Raw genomic sequence first — 20,613 nt, 5'->3', positions numbered from 1 at the left:
TTTAAATGAAACTATGGAGTTATTCTTCTATATAATTTTACGATCATATAAATCGGAGTATGCCAAATCGGAGGACTATATATATACATATATATACATAGCTGCCATAGGAACAATCAGAAAATTTTAAGAAAAAATATTATAACTTTTCCAGTTTTCATCAGATTTTCATCAAATTTAATATATAGTCATTATATATAAATCTAAAATTTGGTTTTCAATTGTATGGCAATCGGACTACTTTAGCTTCTTTTCTTGTTTTAGTTTATTAACACAACACAATAAGTTCGATGGTCAAAGTAGTGATTCCCAATTGAAAATTCTCAAGAACACCCATAACTTAATTCTATTATCTGATTGTGGCGGTAATGATGCGTAATTCCCACTTCTCCTGCCTTAGCGGTATGACGTAAATAAATCCTTGAGAATCGTCATCATAGTTACGATTGTGGCATTCAAAATGGATCACTGGTACTTGAAGATGTCACTTAGTTTTATAATCTTTTTGTTTAGGAACCAGATTGCACGGGTTTGACGCCAACAATCAATTACTTATCTCCGAAGAGAAAACATGTGATGATATTTCAACCGAAATCTATATTAAGGATCTTTATATACTCCCATTGGAAGTTGTTGTTATCAGGCAAATGTGATTAGCGCAGCGCCTTCAGGGTAGTAAACTTGAACGTCTGTCCCAGTAGAGTTGGACTTTGATGACCATCTATTGTTTGTCTTATCGAAAGAAGCGACAGTAGAGCTAGGAAAACAAGTTCAAGAGTCTAGATTTTATAAAGACCAAATTATAGGTAAATAATAAATATTACTTTTGTATTAGCGCCAAAAAATGATGTTCAGTTTGCGCATTTTCGCTACTCAACAAAAATTGCGTTTTATTATGCGAGTTTCGTGTTTCATGTGAGATAAAACTAGAGGGAAAGATAGCAAATTAAACAAATTGTTGTGACAAAACGCTAATGTAATGTAATTACAGAAATTCCCACTTAGGAAAATCTGATTTAGATAAGCCCAAAAAGGAGCACTGCATTTTTAGAAATGACAAAAATAAAAAACAATAAGTACTAAAACAAATTAAATTAATATGGAGAGAAGAACAGTCAAGCCATATATGAGTAATTAAACTATTATTTTTTTTAGAGACTTAAAAGGCCCGAAAAAATGCATTTAATTAATCCTAAGTTGACAATGTCTCTCACCTGCTCTTACCTCTACGATCGCTTATCGCTATCATCTATCAGGGAGCGAACTTGAGGGTAGCACAGTAGATGACTTTGGCTTAGATGGTGCAATTAATTCACTAATGAATATAAATATTCTATTTATTTAAGATATGATTTAAGGAAAGCAAAGAAATGCTAATAAAACAAGGAGCGAACTTCGTCAAAAAAAGCATTAATTTACATTCGAAAACCTTTCCTATGTTGGTTTTTATTTGGTTAATAAATCTGCATACTCAATTTTATGTTTTAAAAATTAAAACTGTTCATATATTTTTGTAAAACATTGTAAACCATTATTTTGCTCACGATATATTATCTATTTCGCCCACTGTGCGGCGACAGAGAGAATGAGGCTACTTGGCAAGGCGATTTCGAGGCGGTTTTTAGTTCCGTTTCGAACGTTCAGCGGTCGCGTCGTGCGGTTAAAGTCGCTCGATTTTATAAATAGCCCAAACTTGAATTCAATTGTTTAGGCAAAGCATTTAAGTTAAAGGTGTGTGTTGTTCGTGTGTGTCTTAAGAAAGTTTATTAAATTAATAAAATTATCATAATTCATCGGCATAATTTATGTAGCGTTAACAACAATGCTAATAAATATTCTATAAATTGCGCCAAGAAATGCCGCGGGATCATCTCTTATTTAATTGAACAATTAAAATACTGTCTAAATGCCACATTCCCACTTAGATCTACCCAGCTGCACCTGCAGTTTGCATTTATTTGTGTTTATTTTTGTCAGAATAGTCAGAGAGATGGCAGGGACTTGGGAAACCTGTTCGCTCGACGTCTATATAATTTGAGTATAATTATTATATAACAACCGCGGCATCATCCCGCAATACAAATAACGTATTTTTGTATTTGCCTTTAGTTTGTTTTGTTTTTCGATTTCGTGATGAGCTCAGCGAAATAATCTTAACTTGTTACCATTCGACATTTTGCATATGAATGAAAAACGCTGAAAAACTTGAGGTGGCTACATTAATCAGTTGTTTTTTTTTCGCTTTGGTGTCCATTTCCACGCAGCGTGAGACTTTATTTTTTTTTCGTTTCTTGCCCTGGAGAAAAAATACACTCGAGAAAAAAGCTATAAGTTGTTCTGCACTTTATACGAACTCCACATTAATCTCAGGGACTTTAAAAATGTTTTTCGCTCATTTCTTTATATACTTAAATCTACAATTTTCTTTCCTCACCTTAACTTGATGTATATATTTAAAAAAAAACTAATATGTTCTCATGTTCTCATTATAGACATGAAAAATGAAATTTTAAAGCTGTTGACAAATTTTAATTTCCCTTTTTAAAAATACTTTAAATATATGAAATGTTTCTAAATGTTTGTGCCAAAATATACATATATGTAATGTATCTTGTGGATATTTTCCCCAAGTGCCAAACTCCAGCTAGAAGTTCAACGTTCTAGGCGAAAATAAAATCTTTTTGTGTTAGAATTTGTTGCTGAATCGCGTTTCGTTGGCCAAGCAATCAAATTAGCCCGATGGCAGCTGTTTGAATCACCTGGCCTGGCTTACCCAGCTTTGGCTCAGCTCATCGCGTCGAGAGTGCGTTTCGCACGCGTTTAAAAACGCGCTTAAAATAATTAGGTCTCCAAGCGCGTGCAATTAAAATGGATGGCCGCACAAAGATAAGCAAATTACGCAAACAAATAGTTGACACAAGTGTCTCCTACTGCCAATTCCCCCACGTCCTGTGCCGGATTACCAGATTTATGACCAGCCCCCCCGAGGCACGCGACTCCCACTTGGACACGCCATGTTCCTTCTCTGCTCCTTCTTTTCTGTAAGATAATGACTTCCCTTGGTGGCACATTAAATATTTAATTTATGTTGGGAGCCACTGCCCGATTCTCACATACTCGTACATAATTTCGGGTTAAGCCTCTAAAAATATTTGAAATTCCTGCGCGTTTTTGCTGCCCAAATTTGTTGACGGCTTCAATCTTCAATGTCTTGACACTTTGCTATTTGCCACAGTGGAACTTCTACATAGCAGAAGACTTAAGACATTTTATATATTTTTTATTATTAAAGTATTCATTTTCTTGTTTGAATTTTATTGGCATCAAATCTGCAAGATCTCAGATTAAGAATTTTAAAGATTACTTAAGGTTAATTGGTATTTGCCTCAACGGCTACCTACCTAATGGGCGTGGGTGAGGGCTGCGGTGCAGGGTAGAGTCGGTCTTGGCCCATTATGTGGGCCAAACAGACTTGAAAGCAAAACAAAACACACAATGTTTTTTGGCTGGTATGAGAGACATCAAGAAAACCGGTTCTCAAAGACCGTTGACTCTAACTTGTTTTTCCACTGAGTTTTTCTCGCTTGCTCTCCCTGTCGCAATCTCGATCAGTTTTCTCTCGGAAAATTTGTTCGACTGTTTCCATAGCAAGGTTTTTTCTCACCTGCCCTTCTCCTGCTCCCTTCAATTTTATTGTATTTGTTTAGCCCATAATCTGCACTACTTTATTTTCCTCGTCTAAAAAACAAATTTATGTGGTTTGTTTCTTTTTTTTACAAAGTGTTATAGCATCGTTTTTAATTGATCTTTATGGGATTATAAATTAAACTTAGCCTTGAGTTTACTTTTCAAAGGCGATCTCTGGTTTTAATTGGTTTTCCAATTTCAATATCAATTTAATTAAAATTCTATTTCTATTCATTCTTTGCAAGTTTTGCGTTGCTTAAATTGATATATTATAAAACTTCTCTATTATATTTTTTTTATCACCTGAACGCAGTCCATTGCTAAATAAGAACATTTTTACAAATGCAATGTACTTTCACTTACTAAAATATATCTATTGTGTTATCTACTAAAAAAACTTAAAAAGGCATTCAAAATTAAACTTAAAATCTTTTAAGCTTTAATAATAAATAAATAAACTAAGAACTTTTTATTACATATGCAAACTAAACAACATTTAATTCCAACCAAAGAACTATATATTAAAAAGGCTTATAAGGATTTTGAAAGTATTTAAATACCTATGTATATTTTTTGGCAGTAATTCATTCATTTTCTTTTGTGTTATTTTATTTTTTGCAGCTGCGCCACTTGCTCGATTAGTGTTTAAATTCCCCCTTCTCCCCTTTTAATCACTCGAACTAAGTTGCACAATTTTGTAAATATTTACTTGTAGTTTAATTTGATTGCGATTTGTGCTGTGTAAATATGTTTGGAGCATTTCCTCCATTTATCTATAGAGAGATAGAGAAAATGCGGCGATCAGGTGCTCTTGAAAATACCACCACACTCGCTTCAAATAAATTACAGAATTTGTCAAAAGCTTTTCAATCTTGATACTTTGCCAAAAATGATTTTGGCATCCGCCTTTTGCTTTTCTTTTGGCTTTTGCTCACTTAACCTTAACCGAAAACACTTTCCCTGCTTTTCTAGTCCCTCCTTTTCCTTCCTTGTTTGTTTGCCGAGGGAAAAATAGACTCTTCTTGCTTTCTACATTTTAATGGGCATTAGTTAATATATCATTAGAAATGAAGCAATTCTATTTTCGAGCGCTGCCGTCTTCGAGATACTTTTGGAAACTCTTACAAAATTCCCAGATACCAGACACACAGCACATCACACTTGCGTCTATGTGAGAGATCGCTGAGGTCAAGCAGGCGGCATATTTTAAAAATTTTCCAAACAAACAACACAGACCAGACCATGGCATCTCTCCTCCACTCTCCTCTGACTTGTAATGGAGAAGAAGAGAAGGTCGCCTTGGGCCCCGGGTCCCAATGGTGATAAATTAAATACTTAATGTTCCCAGGCAATTTTCGGGTATATCGTCGTTAATAATTAAAGATTCTCCAGAGGAGCGCCAGTCTAGAATTATCAGAGGGGTTCCGGGGTTTCCTGCGATGTCTGCATATTAACTAGATAGTGGCCTTGTCTTTTACGCCTTGCCTTATCGCTTTATGCTCGGAACTTGGATGTTCCGGTCTCCCCAGACCCCAAGAACCTCCATAAATTCGTATAGCCGTGTAATAGCCGGGTGTATATGGCCTGCATGATGAATGCGCCATTATCCGGCGACGTGTCGGGGATTTTAAGTGAATTGCGCTTGAGCATCATTACGATAATTGGTCGGTCGACCTGGCATTCGCTCGCGCTCATATGCTAATTAATATGAACAGTAGCTGCTGGGGAGCTTTGATTTCGCTTTCCTTCTCCGGATTCTTTTCCGCGACTATTTTCGCAGACAGCTGTGAAAGGCAGCGGCGAAACGCTTGCAAAACTCTCCTAAAAGCCAGCTGCTTGCGTGTGTAATCAATTAACTTTGGCCGGCAATTGATGCAAGTATCTGACGTATTTCACTGCTCCACATCATCTCACTCTGGCATCGTTTCGTAATCGAAATTATTTAATTTCCCCGGAAAAGTTCAACGATCTTTCACAGCAATCGATCGATCGATCGATCAGTGGAAAATCAATTGGTGAAATGATGAATTCGAATCTGAATTCGGTGATAACCTTTTCAATAGTAAAGACATTGGAATAATTAGTTAAAAGCTGAGAGGTGTTCTTGCTTTAATTAGAAAGTTGGTGGCCCTGATTTGAAGACAATCCAGCTTTACTTTAGTTCCTTGAAAGGGTTCTGTACTTTCCTTAGTGTCAATTTGTGTTGAAAGGAGTTTAAAAATACTTAAAGAGCTATTGCTGCAAGTATCTGACGCATTATTCTGCTTCACATCTGGCACTATTTCGTAATTAAAATGATTTAATTCCCCCTAAAAAGTTCAATGATCTCAGATCGATCAGTATGTGTGACGCTGGAAAAATCAATTGGTGAAATGATGAATTCGAATCAAATCGCTGGCAATGGCTTCAGCTCATGCAGAATGACCAAAAAATACAAAAACAAGAAAGAAAAGTAAAGTTCGGGAAGCCGAAGTTTATATACCTTTGCAATTTGCAATTTAGCTATACGATCAAATCAAAAATCACTTAAAACTAAGCTAAGAATTAATATTTATCCATATTTTTATATGTCAAAATTTTCCGAAAAATTACAGATTTAAAGAAAGCATAATTAAGCCAAAAATGCATTAATTTCAATTCGGAAAGCTTTTCTTTGCTAGTTTTTCTTAGATTAATAAATCTGCATACCTAATTCTTAATTTAAGAAAATTCAAATTTTTGACAATTTTAACGATGTAACCCCTTATCTCTATTTTTCAAATTTTGAAAAAAAAAATTTCGAAAATTTATTTTTTGACCGGACATGCCTATATATGATTTATAGGGTCGGAAATGAATATTTCACATCTTTCAAGCTTCTGACTGAACTTATAATACCCTTGGAAGGGTACACAAAAAAACATTAGAAGGAAAACCTAAATTTGAACCCACAATAAATTAGGTAAAATGGAAACAGCAAAAAACAGAAACTGAAAATAAATTTCTGGTTTTGATTTATGGGCAATGCTCTAAAAAAACCAAAAACCAGCCGATGAAACCAGCACGAGGGCAGATCTCTTAAAAATATAAAAACTAGGGAATTATTGAATGGAGAGGAGGGGCAGCCAAGGGGAGCTGCAAATATAAGTATACATATCGAGGAAATTAGCCAAATGTCACGCACACACTTCACTCATTCGCAAATACAAAACAAATGGAGTATAATAAATATTATTTTCCAGATTAAATTAGTTTTCCATCTCGTGGCGAATCTGTTTTACAATAACTAAACTGGTGGCAGTGCGAGAGTTCATAAAAGCCCGCCAAGTAAACACGAGAGATGGCAGTCAAGTTGGAATTTTAATTTCGCATTGAGAAAACACACAAAACTAGAAATGGATTGGGGTTTGGGGGCACGATGACGATGGGTTATGTGTGTTCTATGACTGGAAAATGCAAACAAAGGCGGCGCATTCAATTGATTAGGGGAGTGCCGCCTGGGGAGGGATCTCGCAGCAGATCGGAGATCGAGTAATAGTAATATATATCGAGGGTACGGGGAAACAGAAAAGTGCAACCGATCCGACGAATGCCAACTGCCATGTGAGGCAATTATTTGCACTTGAAAATGCAAAGATGCCAGGCATCCGAAGGCGGAGGCGGAGGCGGAGACGGAGGCGAAGGCATTAGAATTAGATGCGTGATGCGTCAGTTCCTCCGCTTTTTTGGCCTTCCGCGCCTGGGAAATGTAATTGGAAATTTCACAAGCTAATTGCAGCTGTCAATGCTATGGCAATGACGTCACAGCTGCACAGGGAAAAAAAGCTCATTATATATTTATAAAATGCATTTAAAATTAATGAGTGGGAAGGCTAATAATGTGCATAACTTTCATACCAACAAATAGATTGATTTAGCTTTAATTTGTATTGATAGTATTTGATATTTTTCATTAAAGATACTAAATAATATATTGATACCTTTTTCTTAAAGGGTTTAAAAACAACTCTCCCAAATATTTATTTTTCAATATTTCCAAAATCTTAAAAGATATTTAAATGTTAATTGTATTTTTCTCTGTACGTCAGTATTCCATTTCTGCAACAGGTTGCCCAACTCTGTATTTGCCAGCCTCCGATCCAATCCGATCTAATTCGATACGATACGATCGATGGAGGCGAAATTGTAAACACAAAACCCCACCAAAAAAAAAAGTAGTTCTTTTTGAGGGGTTTTTAGGGGGCGAAATTTTTGGTTCATCTATTTCGGGTGCTGTGGCAACAATTTATTATTTGTTGTTCTTTTGATTCGTGTTTTGACTGGCAGAGCATTTATTTGTTTTGGAAGCGTGTTCCACCAAATGCATTGCCCAAACACCACAGTAACATTAAACCGCAAAAGGCATTTAAAATAAATTCAAGAGAAATCATAGCACCACATTTTCCATTCAATGTTGTTAAAAGCATTTATTTGGTTTAATTTCAACGTAAGGCATGATTTTCAAGGGTCCGTGTATACATTTTCTTCATGCGTAAAGATTTAAAATTAGTGAGAGAATCACTTCTTTTCCGGCTTGGGATATTTCATATTATATAGGGGGATCCAATTGGTAACAACCCTCCATTCGGTGAAGTAGACAACACCAATAGCCGCAGCCAGACCAAAGCAAGCAGCGGAAGGTGCACTGTGATTGTAATTGAAATAATTAGTTATGCTGTGAAAACTATACTTCCATAGCTTATCTTTTCTCGATACTCACAATGAAAATATTGCTGTTTTCAGACTGGCCGAAGGCCTGTTCCGGCAGTACAACGACTTTAATTTTTTCTTCATACTTATTTTGCTTGGAAAAACTCTAAAAAAATAACCCTCCAGTAGTAATGATTGAGGTACAAACACAAGCCTGCTTGTGATTAGATTTAGCTCATGTTACAAGCTGTCGAATACATTCTCTAATGAGCCATTGTGTCCCCATCGAAGGGGTTTCCCCCCGAAAAGGAGGTTGATTAATCAAAGTTGGATGGATGCGGGCCCTAAATTGAAACATTACAATCTTTTATGGGCAATCTATGGGCAATCGCGACTTGTTGGCCTGACCTAATTGGGGAAAGGCGGAGTGTGAAGGCGGCGTTGGACAGTTGATGGACTTGGGACTGATGGCCAAAAGCCACGTGGAGAACGACGAACTGCAGCAATTTGTCAGCGAAAATCATTAGCCTAATTTTCAGGGCCAGCTGTGGGTGCGTGTGTGCTGGCATTTCCTTTGAGCTCCTTGGAACTCCGGATTTCCATCCATTCCCTGCCGCCATTCCATTCAATTCGATTCTGTGGTGCCCCTCCCAGTTCGACTTCCTTGAAGCCCTTGGAGCCCTTGGGTTCCTTTGGTTCCGTTCCTCGCCAGACGCCAGCGAAGCAATTTAAATGCCACACCTTTCCGCTGTCTGTAGTCTGTAGTCTGTGCTGCGATGGCGGCGATCCACATATGACACTCGTGGTCCTGCTCCTGTCCATTAGGGCATAGCTTTAGTCAGCCGCCAGTTGGACAGGGCGACATTTCAAGGATATGCGCTGAAGGAAAGGCTGGGCCGCCACTTAAATATTCGTGCAACCCTTTTTCCCGCCTCAAGCTGACTTTTCTTTGGTTGTTTTTTTGTTCTCCTCCCCAGAGACATGCGCTTGCTGCTCCTCCTGCTGCCCCTGGTGGCCCTCGTCCGCGGCGATGACTACTGCTTCGCCCAGGACACCTCGCGCCTGCAGACCCGCCAGTTCTCCTCGAAGACCGCCTACCAGATCGTCAAGGGCAGCGACATTGATCGGCAGTATCTGGTGCCCGGCTGCGAGCCCAAGAAGATGTGGATCTTCCATCGTCATGGAACCCGGCTGCCCAAGAAGAGCATGATCAACAATGCAGCCCGTGCGGCGGAGGTGAGTCCTGAATACATAAGTTTACAATGTAAACTCATACTGCCTATTGATTCGCTTAGCTGAGCTTTTAATTGCTCTTGGTTTGTAAAAAGTTTTCTCGAAAAATGCACTTATGCAAATGGAATTCATTGCAAATTTTTGAGGTCATCTAAACAAAAGGTGCCGCTTAGTGAGCTAATTACTGTAGTTTCCTATTTTTAAATACATGTGTAGATGTTTTCCCCAAAAATAGAGTACAATTGGATAATAAACTTGGAAGTTGTTAATTGCTGGCAAAACCATATGTTTCTAAACATGTGTCTAGAATCATTTGCTAAGCAACATGCATCTAGCAACAATTTCTTAAGAACTTTCCGCCTTAGATTTATTTATACGATATACTTCATAAAATTAAGTAATAATGTCATCAGTTAGTAGTTATTAGTATAGTACTTAAAAATTAATGCTATTTGGGCTACTGATATTTTTTATTGCTAAACAGTATTTGTTTTGTATGCCAGTTTTGGAAGCAATATATTACAAGCATCATAAAGTATTGAGCTGTTCATTTTAACGACGTAATATATTTCACAAGTACATCGTTTGTATTCAGAGCAGTCTTAATAAATTAATGATGGGCAATAGTATATTTTTCAAGGTGACAATATACTTATTTTGTGATATAAAATCAAGTTTGATATTGTTTTTTAACTAAGCTAATCTGTTTAATAATCATAATTGATTTTTAATCCCATTCTCAGCTCCGTGATCTCATCGTGAACAACTATAAGGTGGCAAAGACCAAGCCGGATACGGATGCGCTGTGCAGCACGGACTTGTTAGCCCTCCAGATGTGGAGGTGGAATGCCAGCATTACACCCGACCAGGAGGAGTATCTAACCAGCCAGGGATACGATGATCTCCGAGGCACGGCCAAACTGTACCAGCGCTACTATCCCGGCGTTCTGCCCAAGGAGTACAATGATACCTACTATCAGGTGGGAGTCGGAGTTGGATACTAATCTTTAAGGGGCCTTAACTAATATCTGGTGTAATCCCTTCCAGTTCCGTCACACCGATACCCAGCGCACCAGGGAAAGCTTCAGGGCCTTCACCGAGGGTCTTTTCGGTACGGTCAATGCTGCCCATCCTGTTGAGATTCCCAAGGAGGATCTGCTCCTGCGTCCCTATGACTACTGCCAATCGTACAAGGATCTGAACTACAAGGGCGAGGGATCCGAGTACGAGAAGTATCACAAGGCCAGCCTGTGGACGAACACCCTCAAGGACATCTCCACTCGATTGGGGTGAGTAGTAGTCGGCTTAAAATTCAGGAGTTATTACAAATATATTACACCCACAGCTTCCAGTACACTTTGGAGGAGGAGGACATCAAGCTGATGTACGACATGTGCCGCTATGAGCAGGCCTGGCAGGTGGACAGGAGCAGCGCCTGGTGCACCGCCTTCCTGCCCGAGCAAGTGTCCGTGTTCGAGTATGCCGAGGATCTGAAGTACTACTGGGGATCCGGCTATGGGTTCCCGGAAACCGGACGCCTCAACTGTCGTTTGGTGCAGGATCTGCTGACGCACTTGAGCAACCCAGTTTCGCCCCATGTGGTTGCCCATTTCGGCCACTCCACGGGTCTGCTGACCCTCCTCACGGCGCTGGGCATGAGGAAAGATGACATTCCGCTGCGGGCGGATAACTCCGACAGCATGAGCAGCCGCCGCTGGAAGAGCAGCCTGATCGATCCCTTTGCCGGTAACTTCGTGGCGGTGAAGTACGACTGTCCAGCGGAATTGGACCGAGAAAAGGTGGTCTTCTTCCTCAACCAGGATGCAGTGCAGCTGGACTGGTGCAGCGTTGGCCTGTGCAAATGGTCTGATGTCCTCGAGAAATACAAGACCATCTCGGAGGCGGACTGCGGCGACTACTACTGCCGGACGGGCGGTGCTCCGTCCCTGGGTTCCGGTCTTCCCGGACTGATGGCCACCGCGCTCGCCGCCATTCTCGTCTACTTAATGCACTAACTTCCGCATCAGATTAGCCTAAGTCTTAATTTGTAATGTACAAAGTTCGTACCAAAAGGAGGCGGCAGCAAGTTGCCTGCGGATGTCAGTCAAGTATTTTTCGATATAGATTTTCTACTTTTAATGCAGCAAAAACCTTAAACTCCTCACAACGTCGAAAGAAGCACATACACATACACTCACTCAGTCCGACACCGAAATTTTTAACTTTATGACCTTTTTCTAAACGCTTAACGAACGTTGACAGTGCTACAGTCAGAAATAGCTTTATATTAATAAAACCACAGTATAATAATTGACATTTAAGGTTTACTTTGTTTGTTTTGGATTTTAGCCTTATCATAGTATCATATAAAAAATTGTCACCCTTTTCCATATTTAAAAAAAACTAAATTATGATACTATAAAACAAGGAGAAATGAATAGATGGTTTGGTTGGTGTAGAATTAGGAATGGGCCCGATGTTGGTAAGTTGTTATACCTCTAAAATTAAAAGAGTTAACAGTTTCAATTATTCATTTCATGTTTCATAAAGACTGCTCGTGTTCAGGTACGTTATTATAATAATCCCTTCTGAGTTTCGTCACAGTTTTTATTCTTTATGAGCTTCAATTCAAATTCTGCAGTGAGCGTTAAAGATTTCATGAATTTTACATAGTTTCCTAGAACATTTCTAGAGTTTCAAAAGTCCCGCCAGCGCCAGCTGTTTTTTTGTTCCAGTTTTTCCCCACGGCAATTTTAGTGTGAACTTATTATCCCCACGACAATTTTAGTTTGGATTTTATTTTCCCCACATCAATTTTAGTGTGACCGCGACATGACAGCTAAAAACGATCTGGCAGCACTCTATATAAAAAAATTGTTGGCGAAAAATAACTTTGATGAAACGCATACTGTGTTAAATCAATAAAAACGACAATAAAACTGCTGAGGCCTTGGCTGTTGCTGCTCTGTTTGGTGCTGTGCGTGTGCAACAGCAGCGATAAGGACGGGAATTTCCTGATTACAGAAAGTGAGAGCCGCCCCGTGGAACAAGAAGAAGAGGAAGCAGCACAGGTGCAGCTAGACCTTAAATTAATCTACATTTTTTTGTGCTCTTCTCCCCGCACAGACTTTAACTTGGGCTCGCCACCGCCCCCGGGAATCATGGATAGCAAGGAGGCCAACCCAGTGTACGATGACATGAACCTGTACATCACCCCGGAGAGCTTCATCGTGGAGCCCAATGGCGGGGAGGAAGTGCTGGTGATTGGCCGCCACGACAAGGTCACCAGAGTCCAGCCAGCGAGCGGAGGTCAGCTGGCGAACCTGCGACCCACGCGACGAATCTGTGGAGTGCTGGGCACCATACATTTACTGTGCTGCGACTATCTAATGGTGGCCACGCATCGCATCTTTGTCGGCGTCCTCAACGGTTCGATTGTGTGGCGACTGGCCGGCTATGACATCATTCCCTACATTCCCAATGCCATCCAGCGGAAGGAGAACGAGACGTACCTCCGCCTGCTACGCCAGACGCTGGACTCAAAGTACTTCTACTTCTCCTACCGCTACGACCTCACCCACTCGTTGCAGCGTCAGCGGGAGCTGGCCACCGCTAATCCGGAGCAGCGGCAGGGTCTGCTGCAAAGGGCCGATCAGCGCTTCGTGTGGAACGGCTTTGTGTTAAGGCAGTTCAATTGCAACAAGATGGAGAGATTCCAGCTGCCGCTGGTTCTGGGCTTTGTGTCCATTAACCAAGTGCAGATCAACGGACAGACGTTCTTCTGGAGCATTGTGACGAGACGATCGGTGGAGCGGGCTGGCACACGACTCTTCTGCCGCGGCAGCAACGAGCAGGGCCACGTGGCCAACTTCGTGGAGACGGAGCAGATAGTGGAATTCAACGGGCAGCTTACCGGATTCGTGCAGACTCGTGGCAGCATGCCGTTTCACTGGCACCAACTGCCCAATCTACGCTACAAGCCGCGTCCGAAACTGGTGCCAGGCAAAGATCATCTGGCTGCTTGCAGTCTGCATTTCAACGATCAAATCCGTCTGTACGGCAACAATGTGGCCATTAATCTGGTGGACCAGAAGGGCGCCGAGGGTGAACTGGAGGCCACTTATGCCCGCCTCATTCGAGAACTGGGCGACAAGCGTGTGCGCTACGAGGCCTTCGACTTTCATCATGAGTGCCGGAAGATGCGATGGGAGAGGCTAAACATACTCATCGATCGACTTGCCTACGAGCAAAGTCAGTTCGGTTTCTATCACGTCTTCGACGACGGCAAGCTGGTGTCAACGCAGACCGGAGTCTTCCGGACGAACTGCATCGACTGCTTGGATCGGACAAATGTGGTTCAGAGCATGTTGGCCCGGAGATCTCTTACGGCTGTGCTTCAGAAGCTGGGCGTTCTTCATGTTGGCCAGCAAGTGGAGCATGCTGCCGGAAGTTTTGAGAGTCGCTTTAAAGGAGTGTGGGCCGATAATGCGGATCTGATTTCGTTACAATATTCCGGAACGGGAGCGCTCAAGACGGACTTTACGCGGACGGGCAAGCGAACTAAGGCTGGAGCTATCCAGGATGGTAAGAACTCGCTTATGAGATATTATCTAAACAACTTTGCCGACGGACAGCGGCAGGATGGCTTGGATCTGTTTCTCGGAAAATATATTATCAACGATAATGAGGGCGGCGCAGTGCCATCGCCCTTGGAATCGCAGCGCGGCTGGCGGTTCTTCACCTTCCCCTCGGTGCTACTGATGGCGGTGGCCATGTTCATGATAACCATGACTTATCCAGCGGAGTTTAATACGGAAAATCTACTCTTTATGCTCTTCTGGGGAGCCATGATTGCAGTGAGCGCCACCGGCATTCTGCACTATGGCATCGAGTTTGTGCAATGGCCGCGGCTTTTTCCGCCCATCTCCTTTCAGGCCCCATGACGTTAGTGTCGTGTAGAGCCAAGGATAAGGAGTCCCGGAGGAGAATGTACCTCTCAGGATCACAGTGCTTCAAAAAAGAATATATCCTGTAATGCGATTTCTGTAAACGATTTGAATCCCTCAAGTTTAATGGCCCCCGCTTTTTGTTTTGTTTATTATTCCTGTTCTTGTTTAGTTTGTAATTCGGCCGAGTCCATTCCTTTTGTTGGCTACACATCTTGGTTACTATATTAGGCGAGCTTTTCTTTTCTAGGGTTTCTTTCTCGAACGCCCGACCCGGGGGGCTTTGGTTTGTCAAGGCAGCGCCTCCGCTTATTAACTGCGATTAATTGCGAAGTAGATCAATCACTTTTGTAGAAACATTTATGACATTAATAAAGTATTTTATGCATTGCTAGAAAACCTCAACCCTGACGGCGTCTTTAATTTAATTATCTGTGGAGGTCAACTTGTGTATAAACGAAGAATGTTATTGCTTGCCGATAATACAAGTAAATCGAGTTTAAGGCATCGTCTTTATGCAATGCCAATAAGAGATGTTCGCATCTTGTAAAGGTTAATTAATAGTAAAATTCATTTTTAGTTCGATTTAGAACAGGTTATTAATATCTTAATTTGAATGAAAGAATGTGGAATGCATTTTATATTTGATGTAAAATTATTATTTTAGTCGGAAGTTTGGAACGTAGTGACAGGTCATTTTAATCACTATAAATTATATACATATATATACCCTTGCAAGGTTATAATATTTTAATCAGAAGCTTGTAACGATCTGAAGGAGTCATTTTCGACTATAAATCATATATATTCTTGATCAGCATTAACAGCAGAGTCAATTTAGCTATGTCCGGCCAAAATATAAATTATTTAAATTTTTTCAAAAAAAAGATAAGGGGTTACATCGTCAAAATTGTAAAAAATTATTCAAAAAATTGAATTTTTTAAACTTTTAAATTGAGTATGCAGACTTATTAACTTACAAAAAACTAACAAAGAGAAGCTTTCCGAATTAAAATTAATACTTTTTTGACTTAGTTATGAGTTTTTTAAGTTATGATTAGTCGGCCAAATTGTCATATAAGAAATCGATAAATAACTATTTAAAGAATCCGAATATTTAAAGCTAAGTTAGGATCGATCATATAATTCGATAGCAAACTGTAAACTTTGAAAATACAGTAAGTTTTTTATCTTCAAGAGAATTAATGTAAATATTATATTCCAATGATGATATAGAATTTGTATTATTAGCTTAGTTACCTAATTAATCACCTGCTTCCCAGTAGGCCTTGGGTAGCCAGTTTAGTTATCAGTTATCAGTTCAGCATAGTCTCCACCTAGTCGTTTCGGTTTCGGCATTGCCGTCAAAATCAAATTCATAATTTTATTTTTTATTTTCAAAATTTCGAGTCAGGCTTGTTTCTGCTTTAAATTACTGTTTTTGACCATATAAAATTTGCACATAGTCTTTTTTTTTTGTATTTAACGAAATGTCTGAGAACCAGGACAAAGAGAAATCTGGGAAGATTGCCCGAAACTTCCTGTACATGTTCGAGTTTGTGGTGGACGATTTGCTGATCACACGCCAGAATCTATGCGCTCCGGAGGAGTATCCCACCTGCACGGAGATAACATTCCGGTCGTCGGTGTACGTGAGCATATGCGACAGGGAGGTGGGATGCTGCGTCAATCCCTCCTCGCCCAAGTGCGGCAAGTGTGCCCTCTTCACCCTGGAGTCACCAATCACCGACAAGGACAAGCTACTGGTGCATGTATATAAGAAACGCACGGAAAGCTGTAAGTTCCTCATCGGCCTCACGGAGGTGGCGATAAAACCGATCTTTGATCGGGTTAAGGAGTCCTTTGACGCCGAGAATCCCAATTGGGAGAATGCCATGCTGGGCCACGTGGCCCAGCTGCCACGGATGAAGGGTCCCAACAGCAAGGGCCTGCTGGACAACTGCTCCTGCTATGAGAAACTGAACGAGCGCCACGAACAGTGGTGTCCCACCTCCGAGCTATCAAAGCGCCTGCTCCCCCTGTTCAATCTCTGCAAGATGCAGACTGGCAATATTGTGATCATCATGCGCCTGGTCTGCAATGGCCCAACCATTGTCTCCTCGTTCCCCTTCAGTCGCATCTGCTCGAGAAATCCCAAGTCACCGCCACCCTGCCCACCTGGCGAGCCCTGCGATCCGTGTGATCCATGCGGCCCCAGTGATCCCTGCGCAGCGGCAGCTACAGCCACCGGTGGACCCATGAACAAGAGCAACCCCTGCTGTCCGCCGCCACCGACCAGGAAATGCCGAATGGCGGATCCCTGCGCCCCGCGTGTGGAGCCCGTAGCCAAGTGCCTGCGTTACTACGCCTGCAACGTGGACAAGCTCTGTCCCACCGATTACTGCGAGGACGAGTTTGATAGGGGTTCGTATTGATCAGGATCATTAGAATAATTCTTTTAATCTATAACCTTTAACGATTAATTAAGATTTGTGTGCCTAATCATAAACCCACCATCTTATTCCCCAGAGTGTCCCACTGTTCCCACAAAGCGGTGTCCTCCTTCGCCCATCGAAAAGAAGCTCCAGAAGTGCGGTCCCTGTGGCGGTATACAGCCTCATCCCCGATTTATCCAGGAGCGCCAGGTCGCGGAGCAATTGGGCAAGTCAAAGGACGATACTAAGGACAAGAACGGCAAAAATGGAAAGGATGACAAGGGCAAGGATGGCAAGAAGCGACAGAAAGGAGGTGCCGTCAATTGTGTGGGCGATCTAAGCTGTCCCTCTGCGGTCTATGAAGTTGGATGTGAACCCGTTTGTGAAGGTGCTTTGCAAGCAAACAAAAAGACAAGGATCATGCAAACAAAAGCGGCCACGGAACTGGGGAAAACTTGCGAGTCATGTCAGGCAAACTACAATGTGGCCTGCGAAGATGGTGAGTCGAAAACCGCTGAGTTATCCTAACTTTTTTGGTATATTAATTTGATGAACCACCATTTGAAATTGTTTAATTAAAAATTCAGTATAGAAATATCAATTCAAAGCTTACAATTATCTTTACTATGTTGATTATCCCGTGCGCGAACATTTTGTTTTGGTTTTTAAACATTTTAAAACGCTATGTTTACTTTAATATGTACCATGATTACTTGTAAATTTTATTTTAATTAACACCTTCCTTGCGTTTAAATTTAAAGAAAGAAAAAAAAACCAAGTAAGCTATGAGATTATTTTCCAACATTGCTTTTCCAAAACGCTCTGAACTCCAGTAAACTCCAAGTAGTCGTGGGGTGAGCAGTCGTTGCTCGATTTGTATTCGTTTTAGATTCAAATGGGAAATGTTGTCTGCCGTACAAAATAAACAAAAATTAAATTCTTTCGTTTCCTAACGCGAATTTTTTGGAAAAACATATTGAACCCAATACACAGACCCATATCCAGATCAGTGCGTGTGTGATTTTGGAATAGTTCTTAAAATTAAATAGTAATCGCGTATTAATCCTTTATCGTTGCAGCGCGAAAGCGAGCAATACGGAAACTGCGCCATTTGATGCTGAAGTACAATATCCAAATTGATAAATAGAGGTCTTTCAAAACACATCAGACACACGAGTAATCACATTTAGTCAAGAAACATGGCCAAGAAAAAGGGTAAGAAGGGCAGGAAGCCAAAGGTTAACTGCAACTTCAAGATCACCGATGAAATGCTTAAGCCTATGAACGAGAGTAAGTCCACTTTGGATCACGGGATTCAGATTGGTTATTGATTGATTGATTTATAATGCAATCGCCAGATCCCGTCGACGATGGTTGCGAGGGTTGCTGCCAGTGCACCTGCGATTGTGACTGCAGTCCAGAGCTGGCACCCTGCTTCATCCAACCCACTCGGCCTGATCCAGGACCGGAGGCCTACGACGAGTTCGAGGCCTGTCTGAATGGCAGCGGCCTGACTATACGCGTCCTTAAGAACACCCACAAGGTGGAGAGCGTTGATGATGGGGCCGCGGATGCTGGTCTGGGCAACGATGATGATGATAATGGCGGTGCCAATGAACCGAAACATGAGTCCGGTCTGCACGATATGCTGCAGCGCAGTTCCATTGCCAGGAATCACATAAAGCGTCGCACGGGTGGCAGTATCATCAATCATCCAAACATCCCGAAGGTTCGGGCCAACATCAAGTACTCTGGCAACGATGCCGGCGAGACGGACAACTACTATGTGCCCTTCTCCAAGATCAAGGAGGCCTTTGACCAGCAGGAGGCCAAGGTGGATCGCTATCGTCACCGGCTCTCCGGCGGATCTGATCGCAACGTTCCGGCCCAAATCCCTACCAAGAATCAACGCACCGTTTGCATGCAGGCCGAGGGAAGGGAAATCATGGATACCATGAAGGGCGTCAATTTGGATACCAGGCGCAAGGGCATTGAGGTGAGTTCAGTTACAGATATATAGATATCAGAGGTAATAATCAGTTAAGGATTTGATTCTTGATAGTTTAGAGCCTTAAAGGGTATTTTAATTTTAGTCAGAAGCTTATAACTCTATGAAGGAATCATTTCCGACCCTATAACTCATAAATATTCTTGATCAGAATCAACAGCCGAATCGATCTAGGCATATCTGGGAGAAAAATACATTTTTGAAATTTTTTCAAAATTTTATAAGGGGTTACATCGTTAAAATTGTCAAAAATGTTCATTTTTTTAAGTTAGTAATTTATTATGCAATTTTGAACCCCTGATAAAAACCAACTTAGGAAAGCTTTTCGAATTAAAATTAATGCTTTTTTGGCTTAGTTATGAGTTATTTAAATGTTGATTTGTCGAAAAATGTTTTAAAATTTTAAGCTTACTTATGATCAATTTCTATAATTCCTATAATTCGATTGCAAACTGGAAAGGTAAATAAACCTTACCAAAGTTTGTTTCCTTTCACTGAGGTGTCTTTTCAAATAGTTTACTTGCTTATTGATAGTTTTTAGTGTCTATTTAATTCCTATATGTAATTGGTAGCTTCAAATCTGGTTTTTCATACTTCGAGAATTGGTAATCCAAGTTTTTTGTCATATTTTAAGAATTTGTAATCAGCGATCAATGTAATCGGTGAGATCGCCTCCGCATTCCTTAGCGGGATCGCTGGTTACGTGTGCGAATGGATCGCTTTCGATCCGTGACTGGGCCCCTCTAAATGCTGTGGCAAGTGGTGCAACTTCTGCAGCTACGGAAACCCGGTGTCTTGTTGGAAGGCTCCCGATTGCCCCAATTGTGTGGCAGTTGCATAACATCTGTTCCAGCACTAGCTCCAAGTGTGGAGCACACACCACTTTGCTACAGCTTTCCATAGGTTTTTTTTATTAGCGGTAATCGTTCAGAGGAGATGCATGTGGTCGTAACAGGTGCAACCGCAAATTAGGTGGTTTTTTGTTAGGCCGAGTCTGTTCCTCTTAACTTATTTCGGGTTATTACTTACAAACTCTACTAATATTTATACAAACTCCCACCCCTAACCTCAGGTCTGCTACAAAACCTGCGATGAGACCGACAGCGATGTCTTCCTGGTTAAACTGGGCAGCAAGGCCAAGTCGCAGCACAAGAAGAACACCATTGAGATTGAGTTGAGGACCCCCAAACAGGCGTTGAATCTGCCGGTGAGCAAGGTCACCACGGAGACCTATGTGTCCGAGGACATGCTCAATGCGGGCAAGAAAGGTAAAAAGGGCAAGAAAGGCAAGAAGGGCAAGGGCAAAAAGAAGAAGTAGACCCAACACAAAATTCTGATCCTGATCCATTAACCGGACTTGTACACGCTCTCCAAACCTCGACAGATCCCCTCTAAGACTCCTCAAATTTATAGATGTCGTCAAAATTCGGATATGGCAATAACCTTTCCCTTCTTTAACCACCCATATTGCATATTAAGACAACAGTTAAGTAAATGTTACATTTGGCATCAATTAAACAAAATTTCAATATTAAAAAATACAATTTGTTATTGTTTTTGAGTGTGAAAACCACAGGAGTCGATTTGTTGAAGCTTCTGGAAAAAGATCAAGTTACACAGCGGCTGACCCTTGGTT

At 41.1% G+C, this 20,613-nt stretch overlaps 5 protein-coding genes across 8 annotated transcripts; 4 read left to right on the top strand and 1 right to left on the bottom strand.

Annotated features, from left to right (window-relative positions):
* Window positions 1–1,610: 1,610 nt before the first annotated feature.
* On the top strand, window positions 1,611–11,902 carry Mipp1 (Multiple inositol polyphosphate phosphatase 1). 3 transcript variants are annotated; one of them, XM_020956565.2, is made up of 5 exons: window positions 1,611–1,731; window positions 9,333–9,591; window positions 10,332–10,568; window positions 10,636–10,877; window positions 10,934–11,902. In XM_020956565.2, the coding sequence occupies exons 2-5, from the start codon at window positions 9,337–9,339 to the stop codon at window positions 11,601–11,603; spliced, it is 1,404 nt and encodes a 467-aa protein (XP_020812224.2). In that variant the 5' UTR covers window positions 1,611–1,731; window positions 9,333–9,336; the 3' UTR covers window positions 11,604–11,902. The 3 variants fall into 3 exon arrangements, with proteins under 3 accessions (XP_020812224.2, XP_086685785.1, XP_086685786.1); XM_086829659.1 differs by having other exon boundaries at window positions 1,666–3,041; XM_086829660.1 differs by lacking the exon at window positions 1,611–1,731 and adding an exon at window positions 1,967–2,210.
* On the bottom strand, window positions 8,106–9,177 carry LOC110187157 (Ubiquinol-cytochrome c reductase 6.4 kDa subunit-like). The gene is made up of 3 exons (XM_020956572.2): window positions 9,016–9,177; window positions 8,426–8,589; window positions 8,106–8,350 (listed from the first exon to the last, which is right to left on the bottom strand). The coding sequence occupies exons 1-3, from the start codon at window positions 9,175–9,177 to the stop codon at window positions 8,224–8,226; spliced, it is 453 nt and encodes a 150-aa protein (XP_020812231.2). The 3' UTR covers window positions 8,106–8,223.
* A 41-nt stretch (window positions 11,903–11,943) lies between the features above and the next one.
* Sac1 (phosphatidylinositol-3-phosphatase SAC1) lies at window positions 11,944–14,939 on the top strand. Of its 2 annotated transcripts, XM_020956550.2 has the most exons (3): window positions 11,944–12,070; window positions 12,139–12,153; window positions 12,715–14,939. In XM_020956550.2, exons 1-3 carry the CDS (start codon window positions 12,022–12,024, stop codon window positions 14,529–14,531), a joined length of 1,881 nt encoding a protein of 626 aa, XP_020812209.2. In that variant the 5' UTR covers window positions 11,944–12,021; the 3' UTR covers window positions 14,532–14,939. The 2 variants fall into 2 exon arrangements, with proteins under 2 accessions (XP_020812209.2, XP_020812213.2); XM_020956554.2 differs by lacking the exons at window positions 11,944–12,070; window positions 12,139–12,153 and adding an exon at window positions 12,409–12,615.
* Window positions 14,940–15,050: 111 nt separating this feature from the next.
* On the top strand, window positions 15,051–18,182 carry LOC110187310 (uncharacterized). The gene is made up of 3 exons (XM_020956703.2): window positions 15,051–16,958; window positions 17,064–17,468; window positions 18,049–18,182. Exons 1-3 carry the CDS (start codon window positions 16,025–16,027, stop codon window positions 18,114–18,116), a joined length of 1,407 nt encoding a protein of 468 aa, XP_020812362.2. The 5' UTR covers window positions 15,051–16,024; the 3' UTR covers window positions 18,117–18,182.
* Window positions 18,049–20,516, top strand: LOC110187324 (uncharacterized). The gene is made up of 3 exons (XM_020956715.2): window positions 18,049–18,259; window positions 18,328–18,965; window positions 20,050–20,516. The coding sequence occupies exons 1-3, from the start codon at window positions 18,169–18,171 to the stop codon at window positions 20,293–20,295; spliced, it is 975 nt and encodes a 324-aa protein (XP_020812374.1). The 5' UTR covers window positions 18,049–18,168; the 3' UTR covers window positions 20,296–20,516.
* The last annotated feature ends 97 nt before the right edge of the window (window positions 20,517–20,613 follow it).

The sequence above is a fragment of the Drosophila serrata genome, unplaced genomic scaffold, assembly GCF_035046125.1.
Source record: "Drosophila serrata isolate PLE 108 unplaced genomic scaffold, ASM3504612v1 contig_217, whole genome shotgun sequence".
NCBI lineage: Eukaryota > Metazoa > Arthropoda > Insecta > Diptera > Drosophilidae > Drosophila > Drosophila serrata.
This window is presented reverse-complemented; position numbering and strand designations above follow the sequence as displayed.